We start from the raw sequence: 22500 nt of genomic DNA, 5'->3' as shown, positions 1-22500 counted from the left end.
TAGATTGCTACCATTTGTCTGCAACAGCCAATGCCACAACATTGTCATTTTGGACCATAGTCCATTTCAAATGGATATACACTTTCCAGATAATATAGGTCCACAACGTAGTTGGCGTTTAGATCCTGTCCTGCTTTCATGCCACAAATTCATAATGTTTCTTACAAATTGATATCCTTCTTGAAATTAACAACACTTGAGGAATGTCGCAGTGCAGTCTAGGAGGCTCTGAAAGCCTATATTAGGGGTCAGATAATATCATACACTGTCAGTGAGAACAAACAGTGCTCCAAACAGATTGAAGATATATCCCAGTGCATTTTTGAAACTGACAGCAGATATGCCCTCTCTGCCACCCCAGCCCAGCCTCCTGCTCCAGACTGAATTCAATAAACTCTCTACTGTACAAGCAGAGAGGCTTCTGATAAAAATCCAAGCAGTCTCTTTGAGCACAGAGAAAAAGCAGTCAAATTATTACCACATCTGTTGAAGTGAGAAGCAACCAGGAAGGCTATATCAGAGTTAAGCATAGGCCCAAACGTAATATCATGCAATCCGCAGGTCATCAACGATCAGTTTAAACACTTCTCCAATCTATATCCTTCGGAAAAAGATGCAAATTCATACCCAATAATTTAATTTCCCGACTCCTTGGATATCCCTCACCTTGTGCGCAGACGAAAAACCTTCCCTCGATAGCCCCATATCAATAAAAGATATCACATATGCGATTAAATCCATGCAAAGCGGAAAAGCTCCTGGTTCCTCCTGGTCCCGATGGATTTCTCCTCGGTGTTCTCAGCTAATTCAGCCACTATTTTACAATCAATATACAATAAAATGCTCTCCTGTGGGAGGTTACCCCAATCTCTCTTCAAAGCTACACTCTGTCCTATTGGAAAAAGGATAAAAACAAAAACCAAAACAAAAAACCCTGGGCTGTGGCTCCTATAGACCAATCAGCCTTCTCTGCTGTGATTATGAAATACTTACCTAGGCCCTCTCACACCATTTGGAAGAGATAATGCCCACTATTATCAACCAGGACCAAACAGGTTATATTTCGGGCCAACAATCTTTTTTTTTTTTTTTTTTTAAATGTGAAGGTTACTAAATATTATCTATTCTTCCAAATCTGACCTCCAACCAGAAATTGTTGTTTACCTTGACGCAGAAAAGGCGTTTGACAGGATTGAGTGGGGGTATCTGCTAATTGTTCTGGAGAAATACAGGTTTGGACCGGCCTTCCTAAATTGGATCAAGAGAATATATTAAAGCCCTATGGACTCTGTGTGTACCAATGGTATTACTTCTGATTATTTTGCCCTCCATTAGAGGTACCCGCCAGGGGTGTTGTCTGTCCTTATATCTGTTTGATATAGCTATTGAACCATTAGCTAACGCTATCAGATTCCACCAGGGGATTCAGTGATTGACAGGAATGGAGCTACTCAAACAAGCTATCGCTGTATGCAGATGACTTGCTTCTCTATTACAGATCCTATCAATAGTCTTCCCCACCTCCTGGACTTATTAAATCTCTTTGGAAAGCTCTTAGGCTACAAATTAAACCTGTCAAAAAGCACACTATTTCCTGTTAACAAGGTAGCTATGCAAAGTACCTACAACCAATTTCCTTTTAATGCTTCTCATACCTAGGAATCTATGTCACAAGTTCATTAGAAGCACTTTTTAAATGCAATTTTAAGTACTTTTAGAGCATAAAACGGGGGACCTGGAACGCTGGTCAAACCTCGTCTTCTCACTTGTGGGGTGGATTCTGTAAAGATGACAATATTGCCCAGGTTTTCATACCTATTTTAGATGATCTCCACATTTTACTACTAAAATCCATTTTCAAACACTTGGACCATCTTATTTCTATCTTCATTTGGAGCAAAGCTCCCTCTCAGATTAGAAAAGCAAGCCTAGAAAGATCCAAATTGGAGGGTGGGCTAGGTTTGCCCAATTATTTACATGACTATTGGTCGGCGAACATCTCCAAACTGCTCCAAATATACTGGATCACCATATTTGCAGACAGAGAAAGACCTCTGTGGTCATTTAGAAGCTAGCCTTCCTTTTCTCTCCAGTCTCATTGTTGGCATCCCCACTATCCGTAAACCTGAAGAATCATAATCTTAATCCTGTGGTTCAAAACTCAGCCAGAATCTGGAACCAGTTCAGGAAACATTTTAGTTTCACGCAAACAATTGGCTTCTCTCCATGAACTTTTAACCATCTTTTTCCACCCTTTTGGATCTGGCATTTAAGGCCTGGCATAGCTGTGGGTTGCTGACTTATTTGATCATGACACATTCAGGTCATTCAGCTCTTTGTGCCAGGACCACACTATTCCAAAAAACAAAACAAAACACTATTTCCATTACTTCCAGGCGCGCAGTTTTGCCCCAAAGGAATTTGTACTGATGGACATACATACATATATACATGTACTGATACAAGAGACAGTGACACAACACAAGACAGTGGCAAAACAAGTCCAACTGATGAGAATGACAACAAGAGAGAGGGACACCAAAAGACAGTGACACAACAAGACAAAGTGACAACAGGAGAAAATGACCAAAGAAAAGAAAGCGACGAGAGCGAATGACAAGAAGAGTGACAACAACAGACAGTGACAAAACAATAGACTGTGACAAAAGAGACAGTGAAACATCAAGAGACAGCAACAAAGCAAGCGACAGTGACGAGAGTGACACAATAGTCAGTGACACAACAGAAAGTGAGAAAACAGACAGGGACACAAGAGACAAAAGCGAAAAAAAGAGAAAGCAACAAACCAAGAGACAACGACACAATACGTGACAGTGACACAAGGGACAGTAACAAAAAAAGAGAGTAACACAACAAGAGTCGGTGGCGTAACAGACGGTGACAAAACAAGAGACAGCGTCACAACAACAAACCGTGACACAAGAGACAAAACAACAAACCAAGAGACAGTGACAAAGAGGGAACGCGAGAGAAATAGCGACTGAGAAAAAGCGACAGAGCGAGACCGTTGGAGCGAGTCGGTGTGCAGGCGAGACAGTTTGGGGGCCTCCTACCTCAAACACAGTGAGGGCGAAGGGGTGAGCCAGGAACTCCGCCGACTGCAAGACTTTCCTCCTGTTGTCTCCGTTCAGGTCGACGCTACACAGCATGTGCAGCTTGGAGTCGACCCAGTACAGCCTCCCTTTGATGAGGTCTGAGAGAGACGTGATGAAGGGGAGGAGGAAGAGGACACAGATCCGAAAGGGAGCGACAGAGAGAGAGAGAGAGAGAGAGAGAGAGAGAGAGAGAGAGAGAGAGTAAAGGGGAAAGATGGATCAAGACAGAGATTTAAATGGCATGAAAACGAGAGAAAACGGAAGGGACAGAAAAAGGAGAGGCGATCGGGACCAGTTGGGTAAAGAAGAGGAGGGTGACGTGGAAAGAGGGGAGACAAATGCGTCGAGAGGCAGACAGAGATGCGAGAGAGAAGTGGACACAATAGCAGAGAGGAAGAAAAGTGTAAAAAGAAGCTGGTGAAAAGGAGAGGAATGACGTATACGGAGGAAAAGAAGAACATACAATAAAGAGTTAGCCGGAGGGGGGGGCAACAGGAAGGGGAGGTAGGAGGGGGGGGGGGGGTCAGAAAAGATGACGGATGGAGAGCAGAGAAAGGGAGAGGAGGGAAGGCAAATCAATACAACATTCTATCATCTTGGACCGAGCGAGCTGGAGAGAGATAAATAGAGCAGGAGGGTGGGAGGGTGACGGAGAGAAGAAATAGAGAGACGGATATAAACAGAGATGGCTAGCTCGATAGATGGGTGGGAGGATGCACAGCTAGATGGATAAAGACAGATAGAGATGGATACAGATACAGCACAGCCAACTATGTCAGTCATTATTGGCATCCATCCATCTACACACACTTTTGTGTGTGCCGGGTACACAAATCATGCGAAAAATCTCTGATACATCTCGGTCACCAGTCAGGGTTTTCTTCGGTGGATTTCCCCCCTTTTTTCTCCCCAATTACCCCGCTCTTTCGAGCCGTCCCGGTCGCTGCTCCGCCCCCTCTGCCGATCCGGGGAGGGCTGCAGACTACCACACGCCTCCTCCCATACATGTGGAGTCGCCAGCCGCTTCTTTTCACCTGACAGTGAGGAGTTTCGCCGGGGGGATGCAACACGTGGGAGGATCACGCTATTCCCCCTCCCCGACCGACCAGAGGAGGCGCTAGTGCAGCGACATACACATACCCACATCCGGCTTCCCACCCGCAGACGCAGCCGATTGTGTCTGTAGGGACGCCCGATCAAGCTGGAGGTAACACGGGGATTCGAACCGGCGATCCCCGTGTTGGTAGGCAACGGAATAGACCGCTAGGCCACCCGGACGCCCTTCACCAGCCAGGTTTATTAAATGGTAGAAACTTCAACCAGATTTATAACTGACTAAAGTATGACAACAGTTAATTCAATATATTTGGTGTGTGTGTGTGTGTGTGTGAGCATGGCATGTAAAGGTTAATTCACTGGGAAAATACATCCCGGTTGAAATGAGCAGCTAGCTCAGGGACTGTTTACTGCATGTTACAGAGTTGTACCAATTTAATAAACACATCCACTGCATGCTGACCATGCAAAGGTGCTCCAAAATTGGACTGCACATCCACTTTTTTGTGATGATTATTATTATTATTATCATTATTTATTGTGATGATGTGCACTGTGATTGACTGATGTGTGAGTTGACTGAAGTGTGGGTGTGTATGTTCGTACCCAGGGTTATTCCATTGGGCCACTGGATGTCCGTCTCCACCAAAACCTGTCTGTTCACGCCGTTCATACCAGACTTCTCAATCTTGGCAGGTTCACCCCAGTCCGACCAGTAAAGGAACCTTCGGTAGAAACACAAACACGCAAGAAAAGTTGTCAACAAACACTTCAAGTGAAATCTGGACCTACAAATCCTGAAAGCTGGACTGAAATCAGCAGTGGTGGTAGCAGCTGTAGATCCTTAGTGTCCCCGCGAGGTAATTTCTATTTTAACGCCGGACGATATGGAAAATGTCCCATTAACCGAAGAATTTCACACAGTATCAACACATATCATGATATCTGTTTCATATTTACATATTGCGACTCGTTAGTCTACTCTATCCACGACACATGTTCCATGCAGTGGCGGCTGGTGCTAACATTTTTTTTGGGGGGGGGGCGCAATTTACCTCGGTACAGCCCACCTGACAGCTGCTGAGTTATTAAGAAGCACAATGTAGCCTCCACATTTTATCAGGGTTCGTAGACAGTGGATGATTGACAGTCGAGACGAGGCGTGGTGGTGGGTGTGAACATGATTGACAGCCACGAGAATTGTCCGATCACATTAGATCAAAAATCTTTAAAGCAATACCAATTCACTGCCAATAAAGGTGGGAGTGTCTGGGGTGCAGAGAACGGCGCCCCCTGGAAAACCTGAAGGAACCAGTCAGACAGCAGCCTCAGGTCACCTGCTCGCCACAAGTTTGAGGGCTTACATGACATAAGGTATGGTGTGGCCGGCGTCCCTCACCCAGGAAGTATATGTATTTAGACAGGAAGTATATGTATTCAGACAGGAAGTATATGTATTCAGACAGGAACCAACCAAATACCATTTGAACCAATATTTAACGCTGCTGACAGGCGCTCACAGACTGAAAACACTTTTATTTCATAATTATTTGCATAATACAACTAAATTATATTTAACATGTTTAAGCAGATTTTCATCTCTTGATATTTGAGGGGGGCGGCGCCCCAGCGCCCTCTACTGGCCAGCCGCCACTGGTTCCACGTCTATTTGTCCTGGAAGAGGGAATCTTCCCCTGATGCTCCTCTTGAGGTTGCTCCCATTTCTAATTTCCCTGACAACATTTTGTTCTACGGAGTTTTTCCTCATCCCAATCAAGCCTCTAAAGACAGGGGGTGCTGTAGACCAGTGGTTCTCAACCTTTTTGGGGTCCTGGACCCCCTGCGTATTTTTGATCTACCCTGAGGACCCCTCCACCTGATCTTGGGGGAGGGGGGTTGCAATTTGGTAGAAACAGTAGAAACTGCATTTTAAATTGCATTATAGCATTTATTCACTCTTTGGGGCAAAAATAAGAGCTTTCAGTTGTAACTTAGATATAGTTAACAAAACAGAATTCTTATGCAGTAACTTTCAGATATATGTAACAAAACAGAATATGTATTCAGTAACTTTCAGATATATGTAACAAAACAGAATATGTATTCAGTAACTTTCAGATATATGTAACTAAACAGAATATGTATTCAGTAACTTTCAGATATATGTAACAACACACAATTCTTATGCAGTAACTTTTAACAATGCAAACGGGAGCGAGATCTCTTATTAAAATACAATAAATTACACTTGTGAAACAGATGTAATTAGAGAAAAAAGTCCTGTTACCCTTTATAGTTTAGGTAGATAAAGGTCTCAGTCACATTTGAGTAAAATAATCCTATTTCTATAAATGTCATAGGATCTTTTTTTTAAAGATATTTTATTTTCACGGACCCCTTGCAATTACACCACGGACCACTAGGGGTCCGCGGACCCCCGGTTGAGAAACACTGCTGTAGGTGACACAACTGAAATGGGGTTGCTAAATCCTCTGGGACTCAATTGTGACTTAAGGCTAGGCAGATAATTTGACTTGACATTTGCAGAAATAGCATATTCATGAAATAAACTAACGTTCATCACGTGGAAGCCGTTAGGTAATGTAATGTTTAATATCCAATACCCAGAACCAGATTTGAGAAAACGCTCCCGCAAATATTTCAGACCTCATTTTGTGGGAAACTTCAGGTAACAGATTATCCTTGAGTTACACAAAACAACAACAACTGCTGCCGAATGAAGTTGTGTTTCACTGCTACGATGACAAGAAACAACCCAGATTACACAACCAACCAACCAACCCACCAAACAGACAGGACTGCACATGGCCACTCACCCGGACAGAGGATCCACTGCGATGGAGGCCGGCTCCTTCAGCCCACTGTCGAACAAGACTTTCTGCTTCGTCCCGTTGAAATTGGCCACGGCGATGGTCTTGGTGCCGAGGTCCGACCAATAAAGGTTCTTGTAGATCCAGTCGACGGCGACGCCCACGGGGGTCTGCACGTTATCGATCACCTTGGTGTGGGCGCCCACGTCGCCCCGTCTGTCAAGCACGGTGCTGGAGGGCAGACAGAGTCAGAAAAACCTCGTCAAGCCATCTGTCGGCTCGTCGAACAAAATGGGGGGAGGGGTTTGTGTCCGAGAGGTCGGCTGGTTTGAATCCCCAGACAGAGCGAAGAAGTATGTGAATCAGGCTTCTCCATTCGCTCAAGCTACTGCCAATGTGCCTGTGAGCAAGGCATTGTTTTGTGTGTGGTGTATTCCCCCCCCCTTTTTCTCCCCAATTGTACTTGGCCAATTACCCCACTCTTCCGAGCCGCCCCGGTCGCTGCTCCACCCCCTCTGCTGATCCGGGGAGGGCTGCAGACTACCACACGCCTCCTCCCATACACGTGGGGTCGCCAGCCGCTTCTTTTCACCTGACAGTGAGGAGTTTCGCCGGGGTGACGTAGCGTGTGGGGGGGAAATCACGCTATTCCCCCCAATTCCCCCCCCGGAACAGGTGCCCTGACCGACCAGAGGAGGCGCTAGTGCAGCGACCAGGACACATACGCACATCCTGCTTCCCACCCGCAGACACGGCCAATTGTGTCTGTAGGGACGCCCGACCAAGGAACCAGAAAAAAAAGCTCTAAAAGCAAAAACAGTCCGCACACTTCGGATTAAATTATTTTGTCGACGCGTCAACCACAACGGCGCTTCGTCAAGTCACGAACTCTAACTGGGAGCATGTAAGGACTCCATGTTTGTTTTCTGCTCGGCACCTCACGAGATTTGTTGGGTGTGTGTGTGTGTGGATATAGCCAATCACACACTTTAACTAGTAAAAACAAAGTTACACCATAATTCTTTTATTTTTTATATACTATATTGATCCCCGTGGGGAAATTCTGCTCTGCATTTAACCACCCTAGCTGTGTAGCTGGGAGCAGCCGCCGTGCAGCACCCGGGGACCAGCTCCAGCTCGTCTAGCCATGCCTTGCTCAGGGGCACAGACAGGAGTATAAACCCTAACAGGCATGTCTTTAGGATGGTGGGGGAAACCGAAGCACCCGGAGAAAACCCACCGCAGACACGGGGAGAACAAACTCCACACACAGGAGGACCTGGGTCGACCCCCGAGGTTGGACAACCCTGGGGTTCGAACCCAGGGCCTTCTTGCTGTGAGACGACGGCGCTGACCACTTCGCCACCATGCCGCCGTGATATAATGTAAACATTATATGTAAATTCAACGAGTGAGTAGCGGAGGTAATAGTAAAGTGTGATTCAAGTCACACACCGAGTCTCTATGAGCACACATTTGAGTTTCTGTTCATGTATGTGTGTGTGTGTGTGTGTGTCTGTGCATGTGTAAAACTCTACCTATATATTGCTTTGTGTCCCAGGTCGGCCCAGAAAATCAGCTGCTGGTTGAAGTCGGCATCCAGGGCCACAGTGTTCCTCTGCTGCTCCACTATCTGGGTGTACTCCTTCCTCTCGAGACCCAGGCGACGGATGTCACGGCGGTTGGTGAAAATCAGAGAGGGCTCCTTACCTGGTGGGGAGAGACGGGGGGGGAGGCGGGGGGTGAAAGGTTTTGTTGAGTTGGACTTTCAGAATAACAAAAAAACCCACGATGCCAAGCCTCTCTTTTCTCCCCAATTCAACTCCGAGCCGTCCCGGTCGCCGCTCCACCCCCTCTGCTCCGCCCCCTCTGCCGATCCGGGGAGGTGCTGCAGACTACCACATGCCTCCTCCCATACATGTGGAGTCGCCAGCCGCTTCTCTTCACCTGACAGTGAGGAGTTTCACCAGGGGGATGTAGTGCGTGGGGGGGGGGATCGGCTATTCCCCCCCAGTTCCCCCTCCCCCCCGAGTAGGCGCCCCGACCGACCAGAGGAGGCGCTAGTGCAGCGACCAGGAGACATACCCACATCCGTCTTCCCACCCGCAGACACGGCCAGTTGTGTCTGTAGGGATGCCTGACCAAGCCGGAGGTAACCCGGGGATTCGAACCAGCGATGCCTGTGTCGGTATTCAACGGACTAGAGCGCCATGCCACCCGGATTCCCCCCCGACTCATAAACTGCTCATCCTGCTCAGGGTCAGAGGGATGCTGGAGTCTATCCTAGCAGCCATTGGGCGGCAGGCGGGGAAACACCCTGGACAGGTCGCCAGACCATCACAGGGCCGGGCCAACACACACACACACACACACACACACACACACACACACACACACACACACACACACACACACACACACACACACACCTAGGAACAAGTTAGTAAGGCCGGTTCGCCTGACCTACATGTCTTTGGGCTGTGGGAGGAAACCCACGCAGACACGGGGAGAACACGCCAACTCCACACAGAGGACGACCCGGGACGACCCCCAAGGTTGGAGTACCCCGGGACTCGAACCCAGGACCTTCTTGCTGTGAGGCGACCGCGCTAACCGCTGCGCCACCGTGCCGTCCCCAAAGTGTTAGTTTTTACAAGCTAATTCTACCCAAAGGAAGTGCCCATGACTTATGAGCATATCTTCAACACTGCAGAGAAAGGGGGTAGAGGAAAGAAGGGACTGAAGAAATATGTATTCAAAACCAGCAACAGAAAGGTATATCTTCACCACAAAGAAGAACAAAATAAATAAATCAGCAGACAGCGTCCTCTACCATGCAGTACATCCCACACTCAAGCTCCATGATTCTGATCCTGATTATTACGCTGGGGACAGACGAAGCGTCTCTTCTGTCAGGACTCTCTTCGTTTCATCTCTTTCACTCCTCACCATGCACTGAAGAACAATCCTTACGCAGAGCTCAGACTACCAAAAAACAAACAAAAAACCTTGAATGGCGGGCATCCGGATAGCGTGGCGGTCTATTCCGGTGCCTACCAACACGGGGATCGCCGGTTCGAATCCCCATGTTACCTCCGGTTTGGTCGGGCGTCCCTGCAGACACAATTGGCCGTGTCTGCGGGTGGGAAGCCAGATGTGGGTATGTGTCCTGGTCGCTGCACTAGCGCCCCCTCTGGTCGGGGGCGGGGGGCGGAATAGTGTGATCCTCCCACGTGCTACGTCCCCCTGGTGAAACTCCTCACTGTCAGGTGAAAAGAAGCGGCTGGCGACTCCACGTGTATGGGAGGAGGCATGTGGTAGTCTGCAGCCCTCCCCGGATCGGCAGAGGGGCAGTGACCGGTTCTGGTTAGGCTCGGAAGAGTGGGGCCACTGCACAAATACAATTGGGGAGAAAATTGGGGACCCCCCCCCAAAAAAGCTTCAACTAGACACATTAGTGCTTCCCCTCAGGACCAAGACCTCAGGATCCTGAAGACAGGCCAACATTTTGGGACTACTGGCTGCAAACATCACAATCGCTGCATAACCTGAGTTTGGAGTCACTCTATCACCTTACTCCTTTGGAAGCGTCTTTAAATTTCTAGATATTTTCAATGGATCTAAAAACATGTTCTGGATCAAACACCAGTAAACACTCTGGAGCTTCTGTTTATAACAGATGATCCTGCAAAAACCCCTTTAGAGCTGGATCTGAACTCCAGCAACGGCTCACACAGCATGGAGCCGTGTGACATGAACGACGCTGAGAAACGGCAACACCCCTTTAACCCAGCCCTGTCCAGTCTTTCAGCAGGTTCGTCCTTCATGAAGCACCAGTGAACCTGGTGCAGGCTGCTCGGGCCCCGTCCCGGGTCCCTCACAGCTGCAGACATGGTCTGTAAACCGGTGCTTGGTTGGAGAACCCAGTGAAGCTGCAGACATTACATGGCCCATTTACAGTAGTACGGATATTAACATGCTGCCCAGCAGGAGGAGACTCGCACCTTTAACCTCACACTCCCCGCATCTTTGACCAATGCTGAAATGCTTTTGTGTTCGCTTTGAAAAAAAATGCTGACGTTCTTTCTGATTCCTTAATTCTTCGCTGACCGTTTATAGCACTTGGCTAACCTTACCTTAAAAAAAACCCTTACCTTAACCTTAAATAATGAAACGCTATCCAAATTTCCAGATGTTCAACATTTTAAACTCACGTACGGTTCTACTCAAAGTGGCTATCCTCCGTTTCCTCAGTTTTCGTGGCTCTGGTATTATCTGGTGGTCATAATAACCGATTGTCATACTGCAAATCTAGATCCCAGTTTCATTGGAAATGAACGGGATTCTGTGACCAGTTCTAACCGGCCAATTACCCCATTCTTCTGAGCCGTCCTGGTCGCTGCTCCACCCCCTCTGCCGAGCTGGGGAGGGCTGCAGACTACCACATGCCTCCTCCCATACATGTGGAGTCTCAACCAAGCCGCAGGTAACACGGGGAATCAAACCAGCGATCCCCGTGTTGGCAGGCAACGTAATGGACCGCTACACTACCCGGGCGCCCTGCTATTGCTTCTTTCTAATGAGTAAAAAGCCAAAAAACCACTGAGAGCTGATGTTAACGGCCCGGTGAGGTCGTACATGTTGACTCACCTACTGCTTTGCAGACTCCAGAGGTGGGATCCATTTGGTAGCCGTTGTGGCACTCGCACTTGTAGCCGCCCTTCAGGTTGATACAGATCTGACTACAGATGCCGGGGTTCAGACACTCGTTGATGTCTGTATGGAGAGAAGGGTGACAATGAGTGACAGGTGGCAGCAGCCATATTAGCATATTAAATCATTGTTTTTCTTTTTAAATGAAGTCACTTTCTGATTACAAATTCCTCTACACTTTGCCAATAGGCCAAACTTAAAGCTGAAATCCGTAACTTTTCTCCCTTAATAAATGATCATTTTATCAATCTGGACCACGAAGTAAGTTTGCATGATATTAACTGTCATCTTTACCAAAAACGATTGCAATATGATGCAGATGTGGCCATGCTGCTGTAGGACAGATGATAAGCACTACAGTAAATCTGTTCCCACATAGTGTAATGTAGTTCGTAATACATCAGACTGTCTGCGTTAGCTTCTGTCCCAGGATCCATTTTCACATGGGTGGGAACTGTTTAGGTGTAGTCCTGCTACACCTGGTTTGTAGTCCCAGAAAAACAGTGTCAACAGGTCTGAGAAACAGACCTGTTGACAGAATCAGAACCAGGTTTATTGGCCATGTAAGTTTGCACTACAGGGAATCTGACTCCGGTTTTGTGGCTCTCTCAGTGTACTTAAAGAACAACAACACTACAACACAACAATCTTCAGATATATACACAAGAACTGACTAGATACAGGCGAAATAAGGTGATAAAGTGCAATGGTGCAGAGAATATATCAGAGATGCTGAAATAGATGTTAGCAGGCTACTTACATACAGGCCTGAGGTAGATGGACATGACAGAGGGTACCAGTATACGTACGTACAATGTACAGTTCAGTATATACCACATGGTTGGATTTATTTGACAGTGTTAAGCGTTCATCTAAATGACAGCCTGCGGAAAGAAACTGTTTTTATATCTGGTTGTTTTGGGGTACAGTGCTCTGTGGCGCCTACCAGAGGGGAGGAGTTGGAACAGGTTGTGACCAGGGTGTGATGGGTCTGCAGTGATGTTGCCTGCCTGTTTCCTGAGTCTGGAGGTGTATAAGTCCTGATTGGAGGGCAGGTTGGCACCAATGATTTTCTCTGCAGACCTAACTGTCTGGTGTAGTCTGTCCCTGTCTTGTTTGGTGGCTGATCCAAACCAGACAGTGACGGATGTCCAGAGGACAGACTGGATGACTGCAGTGTAGAACTGAATCAGCAGTTCCTGAGGCAGGTTGAACTTCTTGAGCTGGTGGAGAAAGTACGTCCTCTGCTGGGCCTTTTTGATGATTGTGTCTGTGTTGGATGCCCACCTTAGGTCCTGGGAGATTGTGGAACCCAGAAATCTGTAGGTTTTCACTGCAGACACCGTGCTGTTGGGTATGGTGGGGGGGGGCAGTGTTGGGGGGCTACACCGTCATCTCCAGTTTTGAGCGTATTCAGCTCCAGGTTGTTATGGCCGCACCAGAGGGCCAGCTGATCAACCTCCAGTCTACGTATATAAAGATTCGGCACCATCCCAGATGAGGCCAATGATGGTTATGTCATCTGCAAACTTCAGGAGCTTAACAGACGGGTCACCTGAGGTGCAGTCATTTGTGTAGAGGGAGAAGAGTAGGGAGGAGAGCACACATCCCTGGGGGGCGCCAGTGCTGATTGTCCGGGCACTGGATGTGATTTTCCCCAGCCTCACCAGCTGCCTCCTGTCTGTCAGGACGTTTTTAATCCACTGGCAGATGAGGGTTTGTAAAGTAAGCTGGGTGAGTTTGGAGTGGAGGATATCTGGGATGGTGTTGTTGAACGCCGAGCTGAAGTCCACAAACGGGACCCTTGTGTATGTCCCTGGGGATTCGAGGTGTCGGAAGGTATCCTGCAATCCCATGTTGACTGCACCCTCCACTGACCTGTTTGCTCGGTAGGCAAATTGCAGGGGGGTCAAGCACGGGGACTGTGATTTCCTTCAGGTGTGCCAACGCCAGTCTCTCGAAGGATTTCATGACCACAGACGTTAGGGCACTGGGCCCGTAGTCAATTAATCCTGAGATACGGGGTTTCATCCAACCATATTACAACAGTGTTCTACTGGAAGATTGACTGTCTGTCCAACACAGCCACATCATCATCATCATCACATTTCAAATGGATAAAATAACGAGAAAAGTCACGGATTGCAGCTTTAAAATAACCTACCTCCAAAAAGGTTTCTCATTACATAATTCTACATGTTACCCTCTAAGTAATTTATACTCATCTATGAAATACAACTTTTATTCCAAAACATCTCCATAAAACCACTTTCCTATTAGCACCATCTTTTGTAATTGTACTGAAGCAATTATCACCTTTAGGCAAACTTAATGTTTGTTAATGTTTTCTTGGCAACTGCCGGAAACACCACTGAGAGATCTACAGCCTCAGCATTTTGTTGGGGTAATAACGGCTTTTACGTCACAGAGAGACCAAATGCCAACAGGCCGTGGTCACTCCTAACCGGATTACATACATTTTCCAGAATAGGATCCAGGCCGTGAGGCCAAGATCAGCCTCAATACCGATACTCATTGTGGGATCAGTGCCCCCCCCTCAGCATAACCAAGAGGATTTAAGATTAGAGCAGAAGGACATAACCAATCATATTATCCAGCCAACTGCCTTCCGAGGCCAGAAGACCTTCTACCAGCCAAATATGAGCCGCCTACAAGTCACGCTATGACCTGTTTGATAAGGACGTCCTAAAGAGAGAACCACGTCTTCAGTCTTGTTTTTTTATTGAAACAATAATGAAAGAGTGTGGAAAAAATAGAGGCTATTTATCCAAGCAAATAAGCTAAACCTTAAACACAAACAAGTAAACAATTAATCCAGCTAAACGACTGATGGTTCAGTCTTCATGAGGACAAATACTTGGGCTGTGATTATATTTGATGCATTTTTGGCAGAGGAGTCTTTTTCTAAACATGTTCAGTGAGTTTCAGATGTTTTGGCCAGTTTTTTTAATGATAGGTGCTGTTTGTGTTTTTGGAAAAAATGCCCCGAGCGCCTCAAGTTGAAAAAAAGTTAGACTCTGACGAGAAAAACGTCCTACATCACCGCCGCTCCTTTTCTGCTGTCCAATCACAAGAGCCGAGGGGCGGGCCTTCACAACTGAACAGTTTTCGACAAAGATGGAGGAGACGAACTCCAGAAAGCGCTCTGCACATCTCCATGTTTTAGAGAAATAATTGCATCGTTAATAAAAAAAGATCCATTGTTTGACCACGACAAAAAATGATATCTTGCATAGGTAGAGTTTAGCTAATTCACTTATTGCTAACGCGGACACACAAATGAGTGACAGGTGACTGTGGTTGCCTAGCCACCGAAAGATTTTGGTTTTTTTTTCCTTTTTATTTTGAGAAACTTTATTAATCCCTGTGGGGAAAGTCGTCTCTGCATTTAACCCATCCTAGCTGTGTAGCTAGGAGCAGTGGGCAGCCGCCGTGCAGCACCTGGGGACCAACTCCAGTTCGTCTGGCCGTGCCTTGCTCAGGGGCACAGACAGGAGTATAAACCCTAACATGCATGTCTTTTTGATGGTGGGGGAAACCGGAGCACCCGGAGAAACCCCACCGCGGACACGGGGAGAACATGCAAACTCCACACAGAGGACGACCTGGGATGACCCCTAAGGTTGGACAGTCCTGGGGTTCGAACCCAGGACCTTCTTGCAGTGAGGCGACATAACTCACCTCCGCAGGTCTTGTGGTCTATGAGCTGGAGCCCCGGTGTGCAGTCACACTCGAAGCCAATCACCCTGTCTCTGCAGATGTGGGAGCAGCCGCCATTGTTCATAAGACACTCGTTCAGATCTGGGGAAAGAGGGGGGGTGGCAACACCCGAGAGTTCATTCACACCTCACGCACCATTTTATTAATCCCTCCGAGGGGGATTGAGAGAAATAGTCCTGAGCTCAGGGTCAGCTGGCTACTGTGGGAAACCAGAGGCAAGTAATAATAATAATAGTAATAATAATACATTTTATATGTATAGTGCTCTTCAAGGTACAAAAAGACGCTTTACACAAGATAAAATAAACAAATGCGACACTCTTGAATCCAATTTTGGATGATCATGTCAGATTTATCACAATTTAGTTTGAGGACGTTGTCTTGCATCCATTATTTGATTTCAGCGACAGTTGGTCAGACTGGAGTAAGTTGTAGTGGTGATGGATATACTTGTTCCTAATCCTGCCCTCCTTCGTCACTCCCAACAAAAATCTTGGCATCTTCAACTCTGCCACCTCCAGCTCCGCCTTCGTCAGTGCCGCTGTCTCCAAACCATATAACATAGCTGGTCTCACTACCATCTAGTAAACCTTCCCTTTAACTCTTGCTGGTACCCTTCTGTCGCAAATCACTCCTGACACTCTTCTCCACCCACTCCACCCTGCCTGCACCCTCTTCTTCACCTCTCTTCTGCGCGCCCCGTTATTTTAGACAGTCGACCCCACGTATTTAAACTCATACGCCTTCATCACCTCTAGTCCTTGCATCCTCACCATTCCACTGTCCTCCCTCTCTTCACGCATAGGTATTCCGTCTTGCTCCAACTGACTTTCACTCCTCTTCTCTCCAGTGCATACCTCCACCTCTCCAGGCTCTCCTCCACCTGCACCCTACTCTCGCTACAGATCACAATGTCATCCACGAACATCATAGTCCACGGAGACTCCTGCCTGATCTCGTCCGTCAACCTGTCCATCACCATTGCAAACAGGATAGGACTCCGATCCTTGATGTAATCCCACCTCCACCTTGAACCCATCTGTCATTGCTACCGCACACTTCACCACTGTCACACTGCCCTCATACATATCCTGCACCACTCCTACATACTTCTCCACAACTCCCGACTTCCTCATACAATACCACACCTCCTCTCTCGGCACCCTGTCATATGCTTTCTCTAAATCCACAAAGACACAATGCGCCTCCTTCTGGCCTTCTCTATACTTCTCCATCAACATTCTCAAAGCAAACATCACATCTGTGGTGCTCTTTCATGGCATGAAACCATACTGCTGCTCGCTGATCATCACCTCTCCTCTTAACCTAGCTTCTATTACTCTTTCCCATGTCTTCATGCTGTGGCTGATCAACTTTATACCTCTGTAGTTACTACAGTTCTGCACATCACCCTTATTCTTGAACATCAGTACCAGTATGCTTCTTCTCCACTCCTCAGGCATCCTCTCACTTTCCAAGATTGTGTTAAACAATCTAGTTAAAAACCCCACTGCCATCTCTGCTAAACACCTCCATGCCTCCACAGCCCAATACTGATGGGTCCAGTTCGCCTTACAATGCAACCCTTACAACCCAACTATGGCACATATATGTATATTGCAAATGTCTGTTCTGAAAGAATATATTTTTCAGCCCTAAACGACATATGACGAATGAGGTTCAAGCGTTGATATTTTTTTGGGGGGGGGGATTTTCTCCCCTTTTCTCCCCAATTGTATCCGGCCAACTACCCCACTCTTCTGAGCCCTCCCTTCTGCCAATCCGGGGAGGGCTGCAGACTACCACATGCCTCCTCCGATGCATGTGGAGTCGCCAGCCGCTTCTTTTCACCTGACAGTGGGGAGTTTCACCAGGGGGACGAAGCGCGTGGGAGGACCACGCGATTCCCCCCAGAACAGGCGCCCCGATTGACCAGAGGAGGCGCTAGTAGAGCGACCAGGACACATACCCACATCCGTCTTCCCACCCGCAGACACGGCCTATTGTGTCTGTAGGGAGGCCTGACCAAGCCAGAGGCAGCATGGGGATTCGAACCGGGGATTCGAACCAGCGATCCCCATGTTGGTAGGCAACAGAATAGACCACCACGCCACCCGGACGCCCCCAAGCATTGTTAATTTTGAAGGAACGGCAGATTAATGTAGTAGAAAACACCAATAAGCTCCCACTGAACGACACAGAAGAACTCATAATACATTCATAACGTATACAGACTACAGAAGGAGGTCTGCCTTCCTTGACCCGATTTTGTAAAATCAATAGTAATGGTGCAGCTCCAACTTGAAACTGCTGATAAATATTCAACGGCAATCTCTTTGATAGCGGGGGCAAATGTATTTTACAAGGCAGTGGAGAGATTTTCACTCAGCGAAATGGACGATCGGCGAATTGTGAATGCACAGTTTGAGGTTTTTTAGCATCATGCGTGTCTCCTTACTGCCCATCAGTCATGCGGCACTACTGCCAACATCAAGGAATGGGACATGATCATACATACTTGACAGAGTATTTTTTGAATCATCTAGAAACGCTCTCTGTTTCTATATATAGGTCATGGCTTTCCTCCAGTGCAGAAAGAGCAAAAAATAAAATAAAATAAGGGAATTCAGACGTATTCCAGCCAAAGTTCAAAGCAGCTCCGTCCATTCGGTGACAGCGAGCTTCTAACATTTAAATAGACCCGGCTACACTAATGTAAACTGCGGTGCAGATGTTTCCTGTTTGACTCATAGTATCCTTTGAAAAGTGGTTTACTGTCCAAAAATGTGAAACAGTGTCTCAAGCGATATGAACCGCTTCTCATCCATCTCCACCGCTGAGCACTTCAAAGCACCGAAAGACGTTTACCTTTCAAAGAAGATTGAATCAACTGGATACAATGTTTATTAACCATAAACGTTGTATCCAGATGATTCAACCTTCTTTGATCTTCTTGCCTGGATTATTGAGCACGGATCAAGACGTGTTTTTGTTTTTTTTTTGGATTTTTCAACCTTTTTCTCCCCAATTGTCCTTGGCCAATTACCCCGCTCTTCCGAGCCGTCCCGGTCGCGGCTCCGCCCCCTCCGCTGATCCGGGGAGGGCTGCAGACTACCACACGCCTCCTCCCATACAGGTGGAGTCGCCAGCCGCTTCTTTTCACCTGACAGTGAGGAGTTTGGCCAGGAGGGTGTAGCGCGTGGGAGGATCACGTGACTCCGCCCCAGTCAGGCGCTCTGACCGACTAGAGGCGGCGCTGGCGAAGCGACCAGGACACATACCCACACCCGGCTTCCCACCCGCAGACACGGCCAATTGTGCCTGTAGGGATGCCCAACCAAGCCGGAGATAACGTGGGGATTCGAACTGGCCATCCGGATCCGTGTCGGTAGGCAACGGTATAGACCGCCACGCCACCTGGACACCGCATCAAGACGCGTTTACCTTTCAACCCTCTGAAACTAGTTCGACAGAACCGCTCAGTTTCCATTAACGCAAGGAATACTGTCTTGTGTACACGAAGCCGGATCACTCGCATAGATATGCCGCCATTTTCTTTTCTTTCTGACTGCATTTTCAATAGAATTCCTACTCAAGCAGATCTGAAGTCATTGCAACGTCTAAGTGCCAGTTAATTTTTTTGAACCCCCCCCCCCCCGCCCCCCTATGTCATTTCCCTCCCATGCTTCAGTCTCTTCAAAGGGTGAAGAACTCGTCTCTCCGCGTCCATCGATAAAAAGCACGAGTTATTTTACAAGGCCAGGCAATTTTTCACTACGTAAAATTGAAATAATTTATTATAAATTCACCAGCCCCCCATCCCCCCCCCCCCCACTGTACGGCAGTGCCCATCACACTCAAACCAGGAAAGGCGGCTGTTTTACACACATCTATTTGGCAGACAAGAAGAAAAAAAATTAAAACAGATATCACGACATACAAAACCACACGCTGTATTGCCTTATGTATTTGTATTGTATTATTCTTAGTGTAAATTCTTGTCAGTATGTTTACTAGTTTATACAGAAATATGTCGATAACATAGCAAATGTTCGTTTTTGTATTAACTCTTTTCGAAAAAGGCAAGAAAAACCACCTCAAGCAAGCCTAACACTTGTTTTTCTGCAACACCGAGGACGTTTCCGTGGACCTTTTCTAATGCGATGCTTCAAAATGCGCATGAAAATATGTTATGGAAACACAGCTGAGGAAAACCTGCAGAGGAGGGGGGACCTTGAGGGCTGCACGAGGACACGCTGGATTAGCATATGAAAAAGGTTATAGGAACAACCCACAATTGACGCACACAGCAGCTGTCCAAGCAGCGGCCATCTTCTTCTGTGGTGTCCTGTCAGGATCTGTGTTGTTAACACGTCAGGCCAGGACTCCACAGTCTACACCAGCGATAGGCCACATGGTCCATATAGTAGGTCCGGTGTGGGTGCAGGTCTTTGTTCCAACCAAGCACTTACACACCTGATTCTGGTAGTCAACCAACAGTCTTTGCTAAGCACCTTGAATTGTAGACTCAGGTGTGTAACTCCTTGGCTGGAACAAAGACCTGCACCCACACCGGACCTTTCTGGACCACGTTGCCTATCCCTAGTCTACACCACCTACAGGCCGGTGGCCCCCTCTTTCACTCAGCTCACTCGGAACCTCGTCGGAGGCGGTACCAAAAAAAGGACCCGGTACCAGGTACTATCCCCAACTTTCGCCCAATGGGAAACCGAAAAAAGCGAGCGGAGTCGGGCGGAGCCGGTGCCGTGCAGTGGAAAAGGGGCATTAGAAGAGTGATGGATGAACCTAGTTATCTGGATTAACAGAGGTTAACTGGTTGATTGGCTGACGAGCAGTGACTGAACACCCAGAGCGCCTTCCCGGTTTACTTACTGCACTCCTTGATTGGCTCGTCGCTCCAGTCGGGGCAGTCTCTGGCCTTGTTGCACACCTTGCTCATCTCTATGCAGTCGCCGCTGCGGCACTTGAACTTGTCTGGCCCGTTGCACTGAGTCACTGTGCAGGAAACGGAGAAACACGTCTCTCATGAAACCACGTGCACGATTCAAAGGGAGTCTAATACTGCATCTTAAATTCGACCCGACTCCTAAATGTGACGTCTAGCAAGGGCAGCGGAGCCTGCATGTTTGGGCATACGCACTATGTTAATTATGAAAGGTGGGTCGTCAGTATTGTTATTAATTCATGTCATAATGCAGAGACTCGTGCTCGGCTTTCGCATGCTATCAGAATACATTTGTCACACACACACACACACATATATATGTATATATGCATACACACACATATATATACATATATATATGTGTGCATACACACACATTACTGCACCATTTTCATTTCCACAGAAACAGGTTTTCGCTACGGTGAACGCCATTTAAACCCCTTATTATGCCAGCTATACACCAAGTCATGATAGTCCCCTAGTGAAAATATCTTTGACAAATAGATTGGGTTTTTTTGGGGGGGGGGGATCCCCCCCCTCTTTTCTCTCCAATTGTATCCGGCCAATCACCCCACCCTACCGAGTCGTCCCGGTCGCTGCTCCACCGGGGAGGGCTGCAGACTACCACACACCTCCTCCGATATACATGTGGAGTCGCCAGCCACTTCTTTTCACCTGGCAGTGAGGAGTTTCACCAGGGGGACGTAGCGCGTAGGACGATCACGCTACTCCCCCCCAGAACAGGTGCCCTGACCGACCAGAGGAGGCGCTAGATACCCACATCCAGCTTCCCACCCGCAGACACGGCCAGTTGTGTCTCTAGGGACGCCCGACCAAGCCGGAGGTAACGCGGGGATTCGAACCGACGATCCCCGTGTTGGTAGGCAACGGAACGGACCACCACGCCACCCGGACGCCCCCTCGGATTTGAATCTCGAGTCGGCCCGGCAGCCCTAATACATACTGGTACATGTATAGTAATGTAACACAATGACACAAAGTAAGGTCGTCTCTCGGCAGGTTGTTAATTGCACCAATGCCGTCAGATGTACAAAAGAAAATACCCCACGTGCTGGTTATTACCGGCAAAATATATCCCTCTAACCCAAAACCCAAGTCCTAACCCAGACAGCAAAACTGCCCTGGCCCAGACCCGTCCCACACCCGACACTTTCATCCGGCCCCGCATAGCCGCATGGAATCATGGCTGCCGTTTGCCAGATCTGGGCCAGAACCGAGCCGCAGCAATGCCGCATGTGCCACATGTTTGCCAAAGGCGGCCATATTTGTTTTGTGCTATTTGGGCCACATTCACCATTTACCACACGGGCCACTTCAGGGTCACATCCAGATCACATGTTGCCCAGAGCACCGCATCTTCGCCAAAAAAGGCCCACATTTGATTTGGCATATTTGGGCCATATTTGCTGTTATACATGTGGGCCACTTCAGGCTCACATCCATCTTGTCAGGGCCAGAAGAAGGCCGCCAGTGCCGCATCATTGCCTGAAGTGGCCCACATCCGGATGCTCTCTGGGAAGCCCAACATCGCCCCGTGAGGCGGTGACACACACAGAGCCGGGTCCAAAACCAGGCAACAAACCCAACGTTGGCGCCGGTGGACCCTGTCCTGAGTTACGGGGCCGTATCAGCACAACTTACTGTTTCGACAGTTGGCTTCGTCCGAGCCGTCGGCACACTCCCGGAGGCCGTTGCACTGTTTGCTGCCGGGGACGCAGCTGTTGTCGTCACACTTGAACTGATCCGCTGCACAGGTGCGCACAGCTGGTGAGGACACACACACACACACACAGACACACAAAGTTTGAGAACTTGTGAAGATGACTTGTACCTGGCTGTGTACTACCATTACCACACACAGTAGTACACAACATGCTTCAAGGGGCCGGACGGTGATTTGACCACATAAAATGGAGGTGTCTTTTCCACACGATGACAGAATTTGAGTTCCAGACTGAAAACCGGCGTTCGGGGTCTTCGTCCGCTGGTCGTCACACCGGTCCATTTCACTCCGGCGTTACCGAGCAGAACCCACGTGAACAGACCTTTTACTGCA

General features: G+C 47.9%; 1 protein-coding gene across 1 annotated transcript in view; it reads right to left on the bottom strand.

Moving 5' to 3' along the window:
• vldlr (very low density lipoprotein receptor) overlaps positions 1–22500 on the bottom strand; it is a 104438-nt gene that overhangs the window by 18784 nt on the left and 63154 nt on the right. Inside the window, exons 8-15 of the mRNA XM_056291188.1 lie at positions 22086–22208; positions 20351–20473; positions 15419–15538; positions 11654–11779; positions 8542–8713; positions 7010–7234; positions 4779–4897; positions 3075–3214 (exon numbers count right to left, since the gene is read on the bottom strand). Coding sequence (XP_056147163.1) covers positions 3075–3214; positions 4779–4897; positions 7010–7234; positions 8542–8713; positions 11654–11779; positions 15419–15538; positions 20351–20473; positions 22086–22208 — 1148 coding nt within the window. The remainder of the gene's footprint in view (positions 1–3074; positions 3215–4778; positions 4898–7009; positions 7235–8541; positions 8714–11653; positions 11780–15418; positions 15539–20350; positions 20474–22085; positions 22209–22500) is intronic.

Source organism: Lampris incognitus, chromosome 12 (assembly GCF_029633865.1).
Source record: "Lampris incognitus isolate fLamInc1 chromosome 12, fLamInc1.hap2, whole genome shotgun sequence".
Lineage (NCBI taxonomy): Eukaryota > Metazoa > Chordata > Actinopteri > Lampriformes > Lampridae > Lampris > Lampris incognitus.
This window is presented reverse-complemented; position numbering and strand designations above follow the sequence as displayed.